The sequence below is a fragment of the Tachysurus fulvidraco genome, chromosome 9 (assembly GCF_022655615.1).
Source record: "Tachysurus fulvidraco isolate hzauxx_2018 chromosome 9, HZAU_PFXX_2.0, whole genome shotgun sequence".
NCBI lineage: Eukaryota > Metazoa > Chordata > Actinopteri > Siluriformes > Bagridae > Tachysurus > Tachysurus fulvidraco.
The window spans coordinates 28,349,988-28,371,395 of record NC_062526.1 but is presented as its reverse complement, the minus strand read 5'-3'; the positions used below and the strand labels follow the sequence as shown (position 1 = coordinate 28,371,395).

Genomic DNA, 21,408 nt, shown 5'->3' with positions numbered 1-21,408 from the left:
TCAACGGAGACCCAGGAGGTGTAAGGGATTTCTTATGCAATACTCGCTCTCCGTGGCACAACAGCCCGCTATATATCCGACAGAAGCCAGCCGCGTCGCCCTTGTGTGCGCGCTCCTCACCGGCAAGGCGTTGGATTTGGCCACCGCGATATGGAAAGAAGACGTAGCTGCCTTCCTGACCTTTGAACACTTCCTTGCACAAATCCGCGCTGTCTTTGATCACTCTGCTACCGGTGACACCCGTATGACAAGGGACCTCAGCCTACAAGTAGGGGCCCATCATCACGAGCAGATCCACTTCCACATCATCCACTCTCCCTGACATGCCCTCATTCTTGGACTACCATGGCTCAAGCTCCACAACCCAGTCATCTCCTGGCCTGGGCTATGAATTTTGAGCTGGGGCAGCACATGCACCCAGCACCACCGCCCCACAGAGAGTCCACTCCAGCTTAACACCATGACAACCGACCTACCTGGCCTATTACCAGGACCTTGCAGAAGCATTCAGCAAAGCCAAAGCAACCGAACTGCCACCACATCATGCCTGTGACTGCGCCATCGAGCTCCAGCCGGGTGCCACACCACCCAGAGGGAGAATCTTCCCTCTGTCACAACCAGAGTCGGCGGCCATGAACCAGTATATCGAGGAGGAGTTGAAGAAGGGGTTCATCCGGCCCAGCGTCATCGGGCTTTTTCTTTGTGAAAAAGAAGGACGGGGTCGTACGGCCATGTATTGACTACAGAGCCTTAAACGACCTCACGGTGAAGTTCCGGTACCCTCTTCTGCTTCCACATCATCAACAATGTGTTCCGTGACATGCTAGACCGTTGGGTGACCGTCTATATCGACGACATCCTTATCTACTCTGAAAACCTGAAGGAGCACGTTCAGCACGTGAGGGCGGTGCTGGAGTGTCTGACCCAGCACCGACTATACGCCAAGGCAGAAAAGTGTGAGTTTCACAGAACCTTGACGCCATTCCTGGGCTACATCATTTCGGCCAAGTGGGTAGCCATGGACGACATGAAGGTACAGGTGGTACTACAATGGTCGTGACCACAGACCATCAAGGAACTGCAACGCTTCCTGGGGTTCGCAAACTTTTACTGTCGCTTCATCCGCGGATTCAGCACTATCGCAGCATCGCTCACATCCATGACCAAGAAAGCCCCAGCCGTCTCACATGGTCACCGGAGGCGTTGCGGCATTCCAACACATGAAGAAGAGCTTCACCTCGGCACCCATCCTTCACCCCCCCAATATGAACCGTTTATAGTGGAGGTGGATTCCTCCAACACAGGAGTTGGAGCCGTCCTGTCTCAGCACCAGGGGCCGGCCAACAAAATGTTACCATGTGCGTACTTCCGCAAGTTATCTCCCACGGAGCACAATTACGACGTGGGAGACCGTGAGCTGTTAGCCATGAAAGCAGCATTTGAGGAGTGGAGGCACTGGCTGGAGGGCGCGCAACAACCGTTAACAGTCTTGACCGACCACAGAAACCTGGAATATCTCCGTGCTGCCAAGCGCATGAACCCCCATCAAGCAAGATGGGCTATGTTCTTCACACGCTTTCAGTTCTCTGTGACCTACCGTCCAGGAAGCAAGAATGCTAAAGCTGATGCACTGTCATGTGTGCACCGAGAGGTGAACCAGGATGTACTGCCTGAACCCATCATCCCCGAGACCCGGATCCTCTCTCCGATCCAGTGGGACATCCTGACACAGATCTCCCAGACCAACATGCAGATGCCGCCGCCTACCGAGTGTCCTCCAGAAAGGATCTATGTGCCTGAGAGCCTGCGCAACACTCTCCTAGAGCTCCTACACGCCAACCCTAGTTCCGGCCAACCCGGCATTGCAGGGACAATCCACCTGGCCCAAAACCAGTTCTGGTGGCCGTCGTTGTCTACGGACATACGGGATTTTGTGCGGAGCTGTGGGATCTACAACACTTCAAAGGTCCCTTACTAACTTCCCGCAGGACTCTGGACTTCATCACCGACCTGCCCCGATCAAAAAATTACACAGTCATTCTCACCATCACCGACCGATTCTTGAAAGCCTGCCACCTGGTTCCACTACCCAAGCTTCCTACAGCATTTGAGACAGCAGAGATGCTGTGCGATTCTGTCTTCCGTTACTATGGACTGCCTGAAGACGTTGTTTCGGACCGAGGTCCCCAGTTCACTTCTCGAGTCTGGTCCGCTTTCTTCAAACGACTGAACGTCAACGTCAGCCTCACCTCGGGGCATCACCCACATGCGAACGGACAGACGGAGTGGTTAAACCAGGAGATCATCCGCTTCCTCCACTCATACTGCCAAAATAATCAGACGAAGTGGAGCAAATATCTGATGTGGGCAGAGTATGCACAAAACTCCCTCATCAAACCCGCCACCGGCCTGACTCCCTTTCAGTGTGTCCTGGGCTTCCAGCCTCCCCTCTTCCCATGGTCCGGCACGCCCACCGACCTACCGGCCGTCTATTTCCAGGAGGTATTTGGTATTACTTCACCATATACCTTTGATTATTAAGGCACATACCTCTCCAGGCATTGTCACCCCGGCATACAACAAACCCTCTTGCTGCTTAAACATCGCTTCTGGTGGCCCAACATGGCTCAGAACATCAGAAGGTTCAAAAGTGGGTGCAAGGATTGTGCGATGGCAAAAACACCACATCATCATCCCAGTGGAAAACTTCATCCTCAACCTATTCCTTGTTGTCCCTGGTCACATCTGGGAGAAGATTTCGCTACAGATCTCCCAGTCTCACAAGGTAACAACTGCATTTTTTTGGTAGAAGCCCGCTTTTCCAAAATGCTAAGACTCATACCCCTTAAGGGCCTGCGCATGGCCATGGAAAGTGCAGAACTGTTATTTCAGGATGTGTTTCAATATTTCGGCATACCCCAAGATATTGTGTCTGACAGAGGTCCTCAGTTTATTTCCAGGGTATGGAAATCCTTTTTTAAACTCCTGGATGTGACCATAAGTCTATCCTTGGGATACCACCCGTAGTCCAATGGCCAAACTGAACGCAAGATCCAAGAAGTTGGCCGTTTCCTCCAAACCTTCTGCCATAACCACCAGAGTTCTTGGAGCCAGTTCCTCCCTTGGGCTGAGTACGCACAGAACTTACTACATCAGCAAGCAACCAGCTTAACACCTTTCCATTGTGTGCTCGGCTACCAACCTCCTATGTTCTGCTGGATGGAAGAAACATCAGAAGTCCCTTCTGTTCAGCACTGGTTCCAAGAGAGCTAGAGGGTATGGGACTTAGCTCACCATCACCTGCAGGAGGCTGTCAGGTGCCAGCATGTCATCATGCCCTGACACCCAACATCAAGGTCAGGGACAAAGTCTGGCTGTCTACAAAGAACATCTGCCTTCGCCTCCCCTGCAAAAAAGCTGAGTCCCCGGTTCCTTCTCCCCTCACAGGACCTGGTGAAGAACCCTCAGTGGGGTACTTTCACGTATTTGCCAGCTTCTCCCCTCACACAGCACACCAGATCCTCATCACCCAAATTCTAATCACCATCATCTGGCACCCCTCATCGCCTCACCACATAAATGATGCTCTCAAACACACTGTCTGGTCCCATAAATGCTAGCTGCAATTATATGCTGTATATACTAACCTGATACTATCTTTTCTACCAGTATTTTCCCGAGTTCACCATCGTACATCGAAGGATTTAGCTTTCAATGGTTTGCAACCTGTGACCCAGCGTGTGTGTGTTGTAACTTCACCAGCTTCATTTCTAACCAGAGCCACTGACTGCACTGAGTATGATAAAGTAAAATTTTAATAATAAAAAATAACAATTAAATTGAATATTTTCTGTCTTAGTATTGTTACGGCCTAAGCCTTTATTCTTACATTAGTGTGGTGTTTTCAATTTATATTGACTTGGTCTCTTCCTTTTTTTTTCCTCCCAGGTTAGGCTCCACCCCTGCACACCTGCGGTCATTCATAATCGGGTGGAGATAAAAGGGGAGAGTAACGTGCAAAGTGGGGGGCTGAGTTTGCACTATTTCCACGCAGAACTCCAGTCGGCAGGCCACGGCCACTACCCCTGGCTTAGCTTTCAGTGAGCGTGGCACACACTTGAGGGAAGCTCTTTTTGAAGACGTTTTGTATCGAACTGCGCTTCATGTGTGCGTCTCGTCCAGGTGTTGCTGATACGCTGTGTTCTTTTTGGTTTCCATTATATTCTCCTTTTTGTTCTGTGTTTTGTGTGTTCATGAATGGTTTAGGGAAATTTCTAGTTGCCTGTGATGCGTGAGTGCAGCTAATTGATTAATAAACCAATAAAACTGTCCTTTCTGACTCAATGGTATGACTGCTTCTTTATTCCATAAAGGTTACTACAGGAGATATTAAATAAATAAATCTCACTTAGTCACTCATCTTCTACCGCTTATCTGAACTTTGAATGAATAAATAAATAAATTAATTTATTTAATCTCCACCACAAATATATAATTTATTATACTCTATAATATACTGCATATAATACAGAGCAAAAAATGGGTTATATATAATAACATAATAGCATAATAGCATACATCTTATATATGCTTATATATAATAAAATTTATAAATATGTAGAATTTTGATTAATTTAACACACCTCCTGTATCACAGATGAAACAGAGCATAAATAACTGGATTAATTGTGGAATTAAGATGAACCACAACCAAAACCGTCCACAATGTTTCTATCTGTATTTCAATAACGTTCCCTAATAAACTGTAAATAAAATATGGAAGTAAACACACCAGAAACACAGACACTAAAATCCCGAGGACTTTAGCTGCTTTTCTCTCAGATTTCATGTATGAGGAGATTTTCTGTGTTTTAGGCCGTGTGTAATTATTAAGCTCTCTGATAGCAGTGGCATGTTTCTTAGCAATCACAAAAACTCGGGTATACAATGTGATTATGACAGAAAGTGGAAATATTAATGTTACTACAAGATCAATAACAGACCAAATGTCATCCACATGCTAAAAATTAGTGACAAAATTTCATGAAAGAACTTCATGAAAGAACATTGATAAATTCAGAGTCTGTCAGGAATATTTGCAGAGTTATGATTAATTCAACACACCTCCTGAACCACGGATAAAACAGAGCATAAATAACTGGATTAATGGTGGAATTAAGACAAATGATGAGTAAAACTTTCTGAATTGTTTCTGACTGTAGTTCAATAACATAACCTATTAAACTGTAAATACAATATGGAAGTAAACACAGCAGAAACACAGACACTAAAATACCGAGGACTTTAGCTGCTTTTCTCTCAGATTTCATGGAGTGTGAGGTGATTTTCTGTGTTTTAGGCCGTGTGTGATTATTATGCTCTCTGATAGCAGTGACATGTTTCTTAGCAATTACAAAAACTCGACTAAACAATATGATTATGACAGAAAGTGGAAATATAAATGAATATATGAGATCAATTACAGTCCAAATCTCATTCACAATGTATAAGCATTCTCCAGGACACATTACAGAATTTTCAAAGCTTCCGTTGAAATAATAAAATGCTGTCATATACATAATACACACACACCAGTTTGAATAACCCACAATGCACATAGTCCTCCTAGATATAGAACTCATATAGAGAAAAGGGTTTGACAGAGCCAAATACCGATCTACAGCAATCAGGGCAACATTATAAATTGATATGGTCATGAGGACACCACCAATAAACAAAAAACTGATGCAGAAATCTCTCCCAAACATCCAGCATGACTCAATCGTCCAGATGAAAATTGGCAGCATCACTAAAGCCCCAACAAGAAAATCCGATACAGCCAGAGAGAGCACCAGCATGTTTGTTGGTGTGTGAAGCTGCTTGAAGTGAAGAACAGAGATGATGATGAGCAGATTTCCACACACTGTTAGCAGAACCACAGCAGCTGAACACATGTACAGTAAGATATAAACTGCAGGAGATACAGATCTCTCTGTACAGGAGAAATGATCACAGCGATCAGACTGATTAAACTCTGTCACATTCATCAATACAGCATTTCTCTAATGTCTACAGAGTTTTAGAAATACATTATACATTGGATGACATAGTAAAATAGTAAATGTAAAAGATCAAATGAATTGAGGCTCAAGCAGTCCTAGTTTTATAATTTAGAAGTGGAGTACGCCCCTGAGTTTGAGTGACAGCATAATACATATGATGTCATGCCTCTGTGGAACAAATAGGTCTAGTAAACCTGTTATTATGCAGATATATGTGTTACAAAACCTCAATTAAATATGAACACAAAGATCAAAACAAAAATTCTTACAAAAATATATGCATGGAAAAAGATTTTAATATAAATATATTTTCATATACATATTTACAATGTTGCTATTTTTATGAACTACATATCAGACATACACAAGACATAATTTTGTAAATCTATCTGTGTGTGATAAAGTGTAATGATGCAGGAAAGAAGTATCGAACATTCATTCATTCATTCATTCATTCATTTTCTACCGCTTATCCGAACTTCTCGGGTCATGGGGACCCTGTGCCTATCATAGGTGTGAGGCGAACGTGCTAACCACTAAGCCACCGTGCCCCCGAGAGTATTGAACATGCTAACTGAAATGTATTTAATACATATGATGGCTTCATGACATGACTGTTTCTGTATGAAGAAACTAATCAGTCACAGTTTTTACAGACAAAATGATGCCATTCTCTCCCAGTCTGCACTCAAAGTTTTTTTGTGGTTTAATTTGAAGTTGCAATCATGTAAAAATCAGAGCCAGGGTCTGTGCATTAGATACATGAAGCCAGTTCATGTGCAGTAAATACTGCCCAACAGCAGCAGGTCTACCTTTTGCACTACAAAGAATCTTTTACACATGTGCATGGTGATTTATCAAATAAACGATTTACAAACTAAAAGCAGAAAGGCTAATTTAAAGTGGTAAGTACGGTGTTAAGTAATACTTAAACATTTAACTGTATAATTGTCATGATTCATTTGCAGAGTCGGATGCAAGTGATAAAATTCTTCTTTATCGATATACTCAGGCCTTATCACCTGTTTGTGAGTGTACATGTGTTGTGGAGATTGTAGCTCAAATGTACTCTAGGCAATCAGCTTTGCATATAGAGTTTATAATGGACTTGAGCCAGGAGACATAAAATGGTGGAGCAACATGCCATTGATGTGGAAATTAGAGCAAACTTATGACTTTAAAAAAATTTTTTTCATTTTGAAGGGCTCAGTTTACCTTGTAGAGAGTTTTTAAATGGATGCAGTTGGTGCAGGTCATTAGTGGTGAGCCAGAGTCAATCACAACATTGATAGCAGGGTGTTTCCCTCCTGTGGTGATCTGATTTAGCCATGGTGGTAAGTGCAATTAACCCTTAGGTGTCCAGTGACAACAGATGTGTGAGCCCATGTTATGAGTCTGGTCTGCAGGTATCTGGGACCAATCAGCTTGTGAGGAAACTGCTGCCTAGAATTGGTACACTACCAAATTGACACTACCAAATTGTTAATTGATATCTCCACTCCAGGTCGGAAGGTGAATGCAGGAAAGAGCATGTGCTTTGGCATTATAAGAGCTAGTGTGATAGGACAGGGTGAACAGGAAGTGGGCAAAAAAACAGGGATCACAGGTTTGTTTGTGATCTGTGAGACTCATCAATGTGTGTTCAGCCTCCTACACTACAAACTGTTCCAAAGCCAACTTGATGCCTAGCAGTTCTTGATTACAAAGTCATAATTACAATCAAAAGTCATTAGCTTCAGAGAAATGGAGAACGATTGAGCCAATCCATGAAACACTGTGACAGGACAGCCCCCATTTCTTTTCCAGAGGCATACACCACTACCACAAAGGGTATGGGTTTGGTTGGGTCTGGCTGACTGACAATAAGGACTGTGGTGAAGACCAGGTTAAACTTACAAATTGCTTTCTCAGGTCTTTACTGGAGCAATGACTTGAGTGGGAGAGTGAGGGCATTGAAGCCTTGAATTATACAAATTATTATGTAACTGAGTTCGTGTTAGCTGCCTTAGTTTGTGCCATCACTTCCATTTATTCATGATGGTTAGTTATTTATAATAGCAGAATATCCTGGTTTATGGAACAAAATGAGCAACAAACTACAAAGAACTGCTGATAGTATGTTACAAGAGTTTACAGCAGATCAAATGTCTTTACTACAGACTGTAAGGAAAAATAATTAATCTATATCATTGTTTATTCCTCAAAAATAATTTGTGTAGCTGTTACTGCAAATGAAATTTTTGGTCTGTTTTTTCTTTTTTACTAAAATGGAATGGGAAGGGTATAAAATTGTACTGCAGTCAGTCACAAGAGGCCTCGGACATTTTGGCATCACATTTAAATCCTTGTCATGATGTAACTCATGTATAGAGTCAATAGGAATATCAAAGATTAATGCAGAGCTTCTTTAATTGAGGAAGCAAAAAAGGTGCTTTCTAAGTTTTCCGTTTGAATCAAGTGGACATTTTACACAACCGAGCACAATGAAATAGTGTAAAATCTATTACAACGATTTAAATACGATTCTGACTATCGTTACCTGGGTTTCATTAAAATATATATATATATATTTTATTATCAATGAACATCTGGCATTTCATTCCTATATTTTAATTCCTAAAAATATAGTTGCAAGAATAAGTTTATGATACCTGAATCACTGAATTACTTATAACATGTTTGCTTTTCATCCAAGTCTTAATAATAGACAGATCCATTCATCCATTTTTTTCTATTATATAACAGTCCAATATTTCATATATATTATATTAATGGTAACTATTTAATTTGTAAAAGCAGTTTAATGTATAGTTTATTGTATATGAGTCTAAACATCAGAAGGAATGAAAAAAAAACTTTTCAAGTAAGAACATTGATTAATGCAGAGTCTGTCTGAAATACTTGTAGTGTTACAGTTAATTTAACACACCTCCAGAACCACGGATAAAACAGAGCATAAATAACTGGATTAACAGTAGAATTAAAGTTAAGAATGATCAAAACTTTCTGAAATGTTTCTGACTGTAGTTCAATAACATTTCCTAATAAGCTAGAAATAAAATATGGAAGTAAACACACCAGAAACACAGACACTAAAATACCGAGGACTTTAGCTGCTTTTCTCTCAGATTTCATGGAGTGTGAGGTGATTTTCTGTGTTTTAGGCCGTGTGTGATTATTAAGCTCTCTGATAGCAGTGGCATGTTTCTTAGCAATCACAAAAACTCGAGTATACAATATGATTATGACAGAAAGTGGAAATATAAATGAATATATGAGATCAATTACAGTCCAAACATCATTCACAATGATTAAACATTCTCCAGGACACATTACAGAAATTGAGAAGTTTTCATTAAAATACATGAGTAATAAGACATAGACTCCCATCACACACCAGTTAAAAATAATTACAACAGCAGTGATCCTCACAGAGACTCTGTTCATGTAGAGAAAGGGGTTTGAGAGAGCCAAATATCGATCTACAGCAATCAGAACAATATTGTATATAGACAGGCTCATGAGGACACCACCAATCCACAAAAACACAGTGCAGAAATCTCTCCCAAAAATCCAGCATGACTCGATTGTCCACATTAACATTGGCGGCATCACTAAAGCTCCAATAAAGAAATCTGACACAGCTAGAGAGAGCACCAGCATGTTTGTTGGTGTGTGAAGCTGCTTGAAGTGAAGAACAGAGATGATGACGAGCAGATTTCCACACACTGTTAGCAGAACCACAGCAGCTGAACACATGTACAGTAAGATATAAACTGCAGGAGATACAGATCTCTCTGGACAGGAGAAATGATCACAGCGATCAGACTGATTAAACTCTGTCAGGTTCATCAATACAGCATTTCTCTAATGTCTTCAGAGTTTAAGAAATACATTATACATTGGATGAAATTGTAAAATAATAAATGTAAAAGATCAATTGACTTGAGGCTCAAGCAGTCCTAGTGGTTTTATAATTTAGAAGTGGAGTACGCCCCTGAGTTTGAGTGACAGCATAATACACATGATGTCATGCCTCTGTGGAACAAATAGGTCTATTTGGCTAAAGAAGTAAACCTGTAATTATGCAGATTTATGTATTACAAAGCCTCAATTAAATATGATCGCAAAGTTCACAAAATGACATGACTGTTTTTGTATGAAGAAACTAATCAGTCAGTTTTCACAGACATTACAGTGCCATTTACTCCCAGTCTGCAGTCTGGAAGATTTTTTCAGAGTCAATGCATTAGTGACGTGACATACGGCTAAGTACGGCGAACCATACTCAGAATTCGTTCTCTGCATTTGACCCATCCAAAGTGCACACACACAGCAGTGAACACACACACACACACACACACACACACACACACACACACACACACACACACACACACACACACCGTGAACACACACCCGGAGCAGTGTGCAGCCATTTATGCTGCGGCACCCGGGGAGCAGTTGGGAGGTTCGGTGCCTTGCTCAAGGGCACCTCTGTCGTGGTCGGCCCGAGACTCTTGGGATTACGAGTCAGACTCTCTAACCATTAGGCTACGACTTGCCCCAAAATTAGATACATGAAGCCAGTTCATGTGCAGTCAATACTGCCCAACAGCATTGGGGCTACCTTTTACACTACAAGGAATCTTTTACACATGTGCATGGTGATTTATCAATAAATGATTTACAAATAAACAGCAGACAGGCTCATTTAAAGTGGTAAGTACAGTGTTAAATAATACTTAAACACTTAACTGTATAATTGTCATGATTCATTTGCAAAGTCACATGCAAGTGATAAAATTCTTCTTTATCGATATACTCAGGCCTTATCACCTGTTTGTGAGTGCCGGGGAAAAGTACATGTATTGTGGAGATTGTAGCTCAGGGAGGCCATGAGTATAAAGGTCTCCCAATGGGTAGATGACACACTATGGGTGATTTACATGAATCTCATCGAGCAGGATGGGGTCAACTATAGTGTGTGCAGGTACCCAAAATTGTTCTTCTGGCTGTAACACATACAACTCAGTGATGTACTCTAGGCAAACAGCTTTGCATCTAGATTTTAGAATGGACTTGATTAGGTATTGTTACATTTTCCTTCAAACTGGCTCGTTGGATCGCTCACCAACGTACTAGAATGCTTCTAATACATAAAAGAAAAGTAAGCTGGACCAAGTTAAAGGAAAAAGTGTTTATTGAAGATGTTTGTGTAGCATAGCAGTCTTCTGGAACTTAAACCAAAGGTACTGTCTGTGTGACCAGACATTATACCTGGTAACAAATGGCCTTCAAAAAATAGTCCGGGCTGAGTCCTGACAGCACCCCCGACGCACCTCGGCCAGACCCAGGTCTCGGAAACCAGAAAGGTGGGGAAGGCTGTAAAAAAATGCACATGGCCAAAGTCTGGGCCGAGTCCTGACAGCCCTATTTTCACTTCCAGAGGCATAAACTACTACCACAAAGGGTTTGGTTGGAACTGGCTGCCTGACAATAACCAGTTTAAGCTTAGAAATTGCTTTCTCAGGTCTTTACTGGAGCAATGACATGTGTGGGTGGGTGAGGGCATTGAAGCCTTCAATTAAACAAATTATGATGAAACTGAGTTAGTGTTAGCTGCCTTGGTTCATGCCATCACTTCCATTTATTCATGATGGTTTGTTATTTATAATATCAGGATATCCTGCTAGATCACGCCTCACAATGAGCAACAAACTGGAAAAACTACAAAGAACTGCTGATGTTCTGTGTAGCTGTTGCTGAAAATGAAATTTTTGGTTTGTTTTTATTTACTAAAATGGGAATGGGAATGGTATAAAATTGTACTGCAGTCAGTCACTAGAGGGCCTCAGACATTTTGGCTTCACACTTAAATCCTTCTCATGATGTAACTCGTATAGAAATGCCAAAAATATTAATTTCAACTTAATTTAATTTATTTGTATAGCACTTTTAACAATTCCCATTGTCTCAAAGCAGCTTTTACCGAAGTACGGAAACAGAAGAGAGGGAAAAAAGAAATGAATATATAATAAGAAGAAGAAAAAATAATGATAAAAATAAATAAATGACTTAATAATGCAGATTTATTTGTCACAAAACCTCAATTAATATGAACACAAAGTTCACAAAACCAAATTCTTCAAAAAGTGAATACTGTAAAATTAGTATTTAACAAATATTTATTTTATGAACATATTTATAATGTAGTTTTTCGCAAGAACTACATATCAGACATCTATGTGGATTAAAAGGTAATGATGCAGGAAAGAAGTATTGAACATGCTAACTGAAATGTATTTGATACTTGGAGCATATATGATATGACTGCTTCAAGACTTGACTGTTTCTGAATGAAGAAACTAATCAGTCACAGTTTTCACAGACAAAACGGTGCCATCCTGTAACGGTTATAACGAGGAGGCGTAAGGCTGGTGATCCATTTGCAGCTTTAATCGTAAACTCGTAATCAAACAGGCAGAGTCAGGACAGGAAAACACAATATCAGAGAGCAGGCAGAAATGGTAGACGGGCAGAAGGTCAGGCAGGCAGCAAACAATCAGAAAACTAGGATACAAAACAGAATCGAAACCGGATCTAGGAAAAACACAAGAAATGCTCAGAATGATTGCCGAAACAGATCGAGACTTCACACTGATGTCAAGTACATGTTCAGCTAATATAGAAAGTGGCTGATGAGGAACAGGTGGCGGTGTAATCAGTGTCAGCTGGATTCTGTGAAGTGTAGTCCAGAAGATCTAGTATTCTGGAGATGCTTCTCGGCGTCGGAGTTCAGGAGGCACGGGCGTTGCATTGAGTGTGACACATTCACTCCCAGTCTGCACTCTGAAAGATTTTTTGTGGTTTAATTCGGAGTTGCAATCATGTAAAAATCAGAGCCAGGGTCTGTGCATTAGATACATGAAGCCAGTTCATGTGCAGTAAATACTGCCCAACAGCAGCAGGTCTACATTTTGCACTACAAAGAATCTTTTACACATGTGCATGGTGATTTATCAAATAAATGATATACAAATAAATACGTAGCAGACAGGCTAATTTAAAGTGGTAAGTACGGTGTTAAGTAATATTTAAACATTTAACTGTATAATTGTCATGATTCATTTGCAGAGTCGGATGCAAATGATGAAATTCTTCTTTATCGATATACTCAGGCCTTATCACCTGTTTGTGAGTGCCGGGGAAGTGTACATGTGTTGTGGAGATTGTAGCTTAAATGTACTCTAGGCAATCAGCTTTGCATCAAGAGTTTATAATTGACTTGAGCCAGGAGACATAAAATGGTGGAGCAACATGCCATTGATGTGGAAGGTCCAGCAAACTTATGACTTTAATATTTTTTTTTTCATTTTGAAGGGCCCAGTGTATCTTGTGGTGAGTTTTTAAATGGATGCAGTTGGTGCAGGTCATTAGTGGTGAGCCAGACTCAATTACAACATTGATAGCAGGGGGTTTCCCTTCTGTGGTGATCTGATTTAGACATGGTGGTAAGTGCAATTAACCCTTAGGTGTCCAGTGACAACAGATGCGTGAGCCCATGTTATGAGTCTGGTCTGCAGGTATCTGGGACCAATCAGCTTGTGAGGAAACTGCTGTCTGGAATTGGTACAGTTAATGAATATCTCCACTCCAGGTCGGAAGGTGAATGCAGGAAAGAGCATCTGCTTTGGCATTATAAGAGCTGGTGTGATAGGACAGGGTGAACAGGAAGTTGGCAAAAAAAAGGTATCACAGGCTTGTTTGTGATCTGTGAGACACATCAATGTGTGTTCAGCCTCCTACACTACAAACTGTTCCAAAGCAAACTTGATGCCTAGCATTTCTTGATTACAAAGTCATAATTACAATCAGAAGTCATTAGCTTCAGAGAAATGGAGAACGATTGAGCCGATCCATGAATCACTGTGACAGGACAGCCCCCATTTCTTTTCCAGAGGCATACACCACTACCACAAAGGGTATGGGTTTGGTTGGGTCTGGCTGACTGACAATAAGGACTGTGGTGAAGACCAGGTTATACTTACAAATTGCTTTCTCAGGTCTTTACTGGAGCAAGTCACTAGAGGGCCTCAGACATTTTGGCTTCACACTTAAATCCTTGTCCTGATGTAACTCATGTATAGAGTCAATAGGAATATCAAAGATTAATGCAGAGCTTCTTTAATTGAGGAAGCAAAAAGGGTGCTTTCTAAGTTTTCAGTTTGAATCAAGTGGACATTTTACACAACCAAGCACAATGAAATAGTGTAAAATCTATTACAACGATTTAAATACGATTCTAAGACTATCGTTACCCGAGTTTCATTAAAAAATATATATATATATTTTATTATCAATGAACATCTGGCATTTAATTCCTATAATTTTATTCCTAAAAATATAGTTGCAAGAATAAGTTTGTGATACCTGAATCGCTGAATTACTTATAACATGTTTGCTTTTCATCCAAGTCTTAATAATAGACAGATCCATTCAACCAAATTTGATATCACACAAGTGTTTCACATGACACTTTTACACTATTTAAACATTCACAATCTAAGTTTTAAAATATACGTAAACCACTGGACTAAAACCCATCCAGAGACTAAATGTACTGTCACTGCCCTATAAAACACACAGTATATAATTACTGTCCAATGCTTTTAAGAAAGTTATGCCATGCCCTGAATCATGCCCTGATCAAGCAAATTTCAGAACACATGGTGGAGAAAGTGTCGGTTGCATCATTATTTGCAGCATTCTGCTGCCTCAGGGCCTAAAGAGCATGCAGTGAATTCAAAATGAATGAAATGAAAACTGAATTAAATGAATTCATTAAGGACATTTACTGTAGAATATGAGTGAACTGTTCTGTGACCCCTGAAACGTTGTTTGATGCAACAAGATAATTAATAAACATATGCTGATATATGAACAACCGAATGATTTAAAAAGAATAGTGCAATCTTAACATATTTTAAAGACTGTCTTAAAAAAAGAAATGTTTTGCAGTTTCTTTATTATTTCATAAAGGTGTCTACAGCAGAAATGTAATTTAGAATAGAATCATTATCCACATTATTAAATAAATCCAAGTGTTCAAAAACAAACAAAGTATATCATATAAAGTATACAATAAAATTAAAATATAATATAATTCATGAAGAACTTCTTCTTTGGCCCAAACAACTTTACTTTTGCTGTTCTTGACATTTCTTTTAAAAAGTATATCTTTACATATATATTAATTAATATTATTTTATGATCTTGAAACAAATCAAAATCTCACTATCCCTATGTATAATATTGGAGCACATTGCATATGATAGCAAAACAGATTTTTCTATTATATAACAGTAAATATATCATATATATTATATTAATGCTAACTATTTGATTTGTAAAAGCAGTTTAATGTATAGTTTATTGTATATGAATCTAAACATCAGAAGGAGTGAAAAAACCTTTTCAAGAAAGAACACTGATTAATGCAGAGTCTGTCTGAAATACTTGTAGTGTTACAGTTAATTTAACACACCTCCTGAACCACGGATAAAACAGAGCATAAATAACTGGATTTAAGGTGGAATTAAGATAAAGAATGATCAGAAGTTTCTGAATAATTTCTGACTGTAGTTCAATAACATTCCCTAATAAACTATAAATAAAATATGGAAGTAAACACACGAGAAACACAGACACTAAAATACCGAGGACTTTAGCTGCTTTTCTCTCAGATTTCATGGAGTGTGAGGTGATTTTCTGTGTTTTAGGCCGTGTGTGATTATTAAGCTCTCTGATAGCAGTGACATGTTTCTTAGCAATCACAAAAACTCGAGTATACAATATGATTATGACAGAAAGTGGAAATATAAATGAATATATGAGATCAATTACATACCAAACCTGATTCACAATGAATAAACATTCTCCAGGACACATTACAGAAATTGAGAAGTTTTCATTAAAATACATGAGTAATAAGACATAGACTCCCATCACACACCAGTTAAAAATAATTACAACAGCAGTGATCCTCACAGAGACTCTGTTCATGTAGAGAAAGGGGTTTGAGAGAGCCAAATATCGATCCACAGCAATCAGTGTGATGTCATAAATTGATATGATTGTGAGGAAGCTATTAGTTAAAGAAAAGACAGTGCAGAAATCTCTCCCAAAAATCCAGCATGACTCGATTGTCCAGATTAACATTGGCGGCATCACTAAAGCTCCAATAAGGAAATCTGACACAGCCAGAGAGAGCACCAGCATGTTTGTTGGTGTGTGAAGCTGCTTGAAGTGAAGAACAGAGATGATGACGAGCAGATTTCCAAACACTGTTAGCAGAACCACAGCAGCTGAACACACGTACAGTAAGATATAAACTGCAGGAGATACAGATCTCTCTGGACAGGAGAAATGATCACAGCCATCTGACTGATTAAACTCTGTCAGGTTCATCAATACAGCATTTCTCTAATGTCTAATGTTTAAGAAATACCATGTAGATTGGATGACATTGTAAAATAATAAATGTAAAAGATCAAATGACTTGAGGCTCAGGCAGTCTTGGTGGTTTTATAATTTAGAAGTGGAGTACGCCCCTGAGTTTGAGTGACAGCATAATACACATGATGTCATGCCTCTGTGGAACAAATAGGTCTAGATGGCAAAAGAAGTAAACCTGTAATTATGCAGATTTATGTGTTACAAAGCCTCAATTAAATATGATCGCAAAGTTCACAAAACAAAAGTTTTCACAAAAAATAAATGCAGAGAAATAAATATTTAATATAAATAAGAGCATCTGCTTTGGCATTATAAGAGCTGGTGTGATAGGACAGGGTGAACAGGAAGTTGGCAAAAAACAGGTATAACAGGTTTGTTTGTGATCTGTGAGACTCATCAATGTGTGTTCAGCCTCCTACACTACAAACTGTTCCAAAGCCAACTTGATGCCTAGCAGTTCTTGATTACAAAGTCATAATTACAATCAGAAGTCATTAGCTTCAGAGAAATGGAGAACGATTGAGCCGATCCATGAAACACTGTGACAGGACAGCCCCCATTTCTTTTCCAAAGGCATACACCACTACCACAAAGGGTTTGGGTTTGGTTGGGTCTGGCTGACTGACAATAAGGACTGTGGTGAAGACCAGGTTAAACTTACAAATTGCTTTATCAGGTCTTTACTGAAGCAATGACTTGAGTGGGAGAGTGAGGGCATTGAAGCCTCGAATTAAACAAATTATTATGTAACTGAGTTAGTGTTAGCTGCCTTAGTTTGTGCCATCACTTCCATTTATTCATGATGGTTAGTTATTTATAATAGCAGAATATCCTGGTTTATGGAACAAAATGAGCAACAAACTACAAAGAACTGCTGATGGTCTGTTACAAAAGTTTACAGCAGATCAAATGTCTTTACTACAGACTGTAAGGAAAAATATTTAATCTATATCATTGTTTATTCCTCAAAAATAATTTGTGTAGCTGTTACTGCAAATGAAATTTTTGGTCTGTTTTTTTTACTAAAATGGAATGGGAAGGGTATAAAATTGTACTGCAGTCAGTCACTAGAGGCCTCAGACATTTTGCTTTCACATTTAAATCCTTGTCATGATGTAAATCATGTATAGAGTCAATAGGAATATCAAAGATTAATGCAGAGCTTCTTTAATTGAGGAAGCAAAAAAGGTGCTTTCTACGTTTTCCGTTTGAATCAAGTGGACATTTTACACAACCGAGTACAATGAAATAGTGTAAAATCTATTACAATTATTTAAATACGATTTTAAGACTATCGTTGCCTGGGTTTCATTAAAAAAAAAAAAATATATATTTTATTATCAATAAACATCTGGCATTTCATTCCTATATTTTAATTCCTAAAAATATAGTTGCAAGAATAAGTTTGTGATACCTGAATCACTGAATTACTTATAACATGTTTGCTTTTCATCCAAGTCTTAATAATAGACAGATCCATTCAACCAAATTTGATATCACACAAATGTTTCACATGACACTTTTACACTATTTAAACATTCACAATCTAAGTTTTAAAAATATACGTAAACCACTGGACTAAAACCCATCCAGAGACTAAATGTAGTCGGTCACTACCCTATAAAACACGCAGCATATGATTACTGTCCAATGCTTTTACGAAAGTTATACCATGCCCTGAATCATGCCCTGATCAAGCAAATTTCAGAAGACATGGTGGAGAAAGCGTCGGTTGCATCATGATTTGCAGCATTCTGCTGCCTCAGGGCCTAAAGAGCATGCAGTGAATTCAAAAAGAATGAAATGAGAACTGAATTAAATTAATTCATTAAGGACATTCCTTTTAAAAAGTATATTTGTTTATATATATATATATATATATATATATATATATATATATATATATATATATATATATATATATATATAATTTTTTCTATTATGTTATGCTTTTGAAACAAATCAAAATCTCACTATCCCTATGTATAATATTGCAGCACATTGCATGTGATAGCAAAACAAATGTTTCTATTATATAACAGTAAATATATCATATATATTATATTAATGCTAACTATCTGATTTGTAAAAGCAGTTTAATGTATAGTTTATTGTATATAAGTCTAAACATCAAAAGGAGTGAAAAAAAAACTTTTCAAGAAAGAACATTGATGAATGCAGAGTCTTCTTTAAATATTTGAAGAGTGATGATTAATTTAACACACCTCCAGAACCACGGATAAAACAGAGCATAAATAACTGGATTAACAGTAGAATTAAGATAAAGTAGGATAATAAGTTTCTGAATTGTTTCTTCCTGTGGTTCAATAACATCACCTAATAAACTATAAATGAAATATGGAAGTAAACACACCAGAAACACAGACACTAAAATACCGAGGACTTTAGCTGCTTTTCTCTCAGATTTCATGGAGTATGAGGTGATTTTCTGTGTTTTAGGCCGTGTGTGATTATTAAGCTCTCTGATAGCAGTGGCATGTTTCTTAGCAATCACAAAAACTCGAGTATACAATATGATTATGACAGAAAGTGGAAATATAAATGAATATATGAGATCAATTACATACCAAACCTTATTCCCAAGGATTAAACATTCTCCAGGACACATTACAGAAATTGAGAAGTTTTCAGTGAAATACATGAGTAATAAGACATAGACTCCCACGACAAACCGGTCCAAAATAATTACAACAGCAGTGATCCTCACAGAGACTCTGTTCATGTAGAGAAAGGGGTTTGAGAGAGCCAAATATCGATCCACAGCAATCAGAGTGATATCATAGATTGATATGATTGTGAGGAAACTACTGGCTAAAGTAAAGACAGTGCAGAAATCTCTCCCAAAAATCCAGCATGACTCGATTGCCCACATTAACATAGCTGGCATCACTAAAGCACCAACAAGGAAATCTGACACAGCCAGAGAGAGCACCAGCATGTTTGTTGGTGTGTGAAGCTGCTTGAAGTGAAGAACAGAGATGATGATGAGCAGATTTCCAAACACTGTTAGCAGAACCACAGCAGCTGAACACACGTACAGTAAGATATAAACTGCAGGAGATACAGATCTCTCTGGACAGGAGAAATGATCACAGTGATCAGACTGATTAAACTCTGTCAGGTTCATCAATACAGCATTTCTCTAATGTCTACATAGTTTTAGAAAAACTTTATACATTGGATGACATTGTAAAATAGTAACTGTAAAATGACTTGAGGCTCAAGCAGTCCTAGTGGTTTTATAATTTAGTAGTGGAGTACGCCCCTGAGTTTGAGTGACAGCATAATACACATGATGTCATGCCTCTGTGGAACAAATAGGTCTATTTGGCTAAAGAAGTAAACCTGTAATTATGCAGATTTATTTGTCACAAATCGTCAATTAAATATGAACACAAAGTTCACAAAACAAAAGTTCTCAAAAAATAAATGCAGGGAAATAAATATTTAATATAAATATATTTTCATATACATATTTACAATGGTGCTATTTTTATGAACTACATATCAGACATACAAAAGACAAAATTTTGTAAATTTATCTGTGTGTGATAAAGTGTAATGATGCAGGAAAGTAGTATTGAACATGCTAACTGAAATGTATTTAATACTTGGAGCATATGTGGAGAAGCCTGATATGACGGCTTCAAGACATGATTGTTTTTGTATGAAGAAACTAATCAGTCACAGTTTTCACAGACATTACAGTGCCATATACTCCCAGTCTGCAGTCTGGAAGATTTTTTGTGGTTTAAATGGGAGTTGCAAAAATCAGAGTCAATGCATTAGTGACGTCAAGTACGGCGAACCATACTCAGAATTCGTTCTCTGCATTTGACCCATCCAAAGTGCACACACGCAGCAGTGAATACACACACACACACACACACACACACCGTGAACACACACCCGGAGCATTGGCAGCCATTTATGCTGCGGCACCCGGGGAGCAGTTGGGAGGTCCTTGCTCAAGGGCACCTCTGTCGTGGTCGGCCCGAGACTCGAACCCACAACCTTAGGATTACGAGTCAGACTCTCTAACCATTAGGCCACGACTTGCCCCAAAATTAGATACATGAAGCCAGTTTATGTGCAGTAAATACTGCCCAACAGCATTGGGTCTACCTTTTACACTACAAGGAATCTTTTACACATGTGCATGGTGATTTATCAATAAATGATTTACAAATAAACAGCAGACAGGCTCATTTAAAGTGGTAAGTACAGTGTTAAATAATACTTAAACACTTAACTGTATAATTGTCATGATTCATTTGCAGAGTCGGATGCAAGTGATAAAATTCTTCTTTATTGATATACTCAGGCCTTATCACCTGTTTGTGAGTGCCGGGGAAAAGTACATGTATTGTGGAGATTGTAGCTCAGGGAGGCCATGAGTATAAAGGTCTCCCAATGGGTAGATGACACACTCTGGGTGATTTACATGAATCTCATGGAGCAGGTTGGGGTCAAGTATAGTGTGTGCAGGTACCCAAAATTGTTCTTCTGGCCTGTAACACATTCAACTCAATGATGTACTCTAGGCAAACAGCTTTGCATCTAGATTTTAGAATGGACTTGATTAGGTATTGTTACATTTTCCTTAAAACTGGCTCGCTGGATGACTCACTAACATACTAGAATGCTTCTAATACATAAAAGAAAAGTAAGCTGGACCAAGTGAAAGGAAAAAGTGTTTATTGAAGATGTTTGTGTAGCATAGCAGTCTTCTGGAACCAAAGGTACTGTCTGTGTGACCAGACATTATACCTGGTAACAAATGGCCTTCAAAAAATAGTCCGGGCTT

The 21,408-nt window shown here is 39.0% G+C and overlaps 4 protein-coding genes across 4 annotated transcripts; all 4 read right to left on the bottom strand.

The window, feature by feature from the left end:
- Window positions 1-5,054: 5,054 nt before the first annotated feature.
- On the bottom strand, window positions 5,055-6,047 carry LOC113651694 (trace amine-associated receptor 13c-like). The gene has a single exon (XM_027160536.2). It carries the CDS (start codon window positions 6,045-6,047, stop codon window positions 5,055-5,057), a length of 993 nt encoding a protein of 330 aa, XP_027016337.2.
- Window positions 6,048-8,921: 2,874 nt separating this feature from the next.
- Window positions 8,922-9,914, bottom strand: LOC113651779 (trace amine-associated receptor 13c-like). Its single transcript, XM_027160626.2, has one exon. It carries the CDS (start codon window positions 9,912-9,914, stop codon window positions 8,922-8,924), a length of 993 nt encoding a protein of 330 aa, XP_027016427.2.
- A 5,625-nt stretch (window positions 9,915-15,539) lies between these two features.
- On the bottom strand, window positions 15,540-16,532 carry LOC113651690 (trace amine-associated receptor 13c-like). The gene has a single exon (XM_027160534.2). It carries the CDS (start codon window positions 16,530-16,532, stop codon window positions 15,540-15,542), a length of 993 nt encoding a protein of 330 aa, XP_027016335.2.
- A 2,203-nt stretch (window positions 16,533-18,735) lies between these two features.
- On the bottom strand, window positions 18,736-19,728 carry LOC113651762 (trace amine-associated receptor 13c-like). The gene has a single exon (XM_027160609.2). It carries the CDS (start codon window positions 19,726-19,728, stop codon window positions 18,736-18,738), a length of 993 nt encoding a protein of 330 aa, XP_027016410.2.
- Between the last annotated feature and the right edge of the window lie 1,680 nt (window positions 19,729-21,408).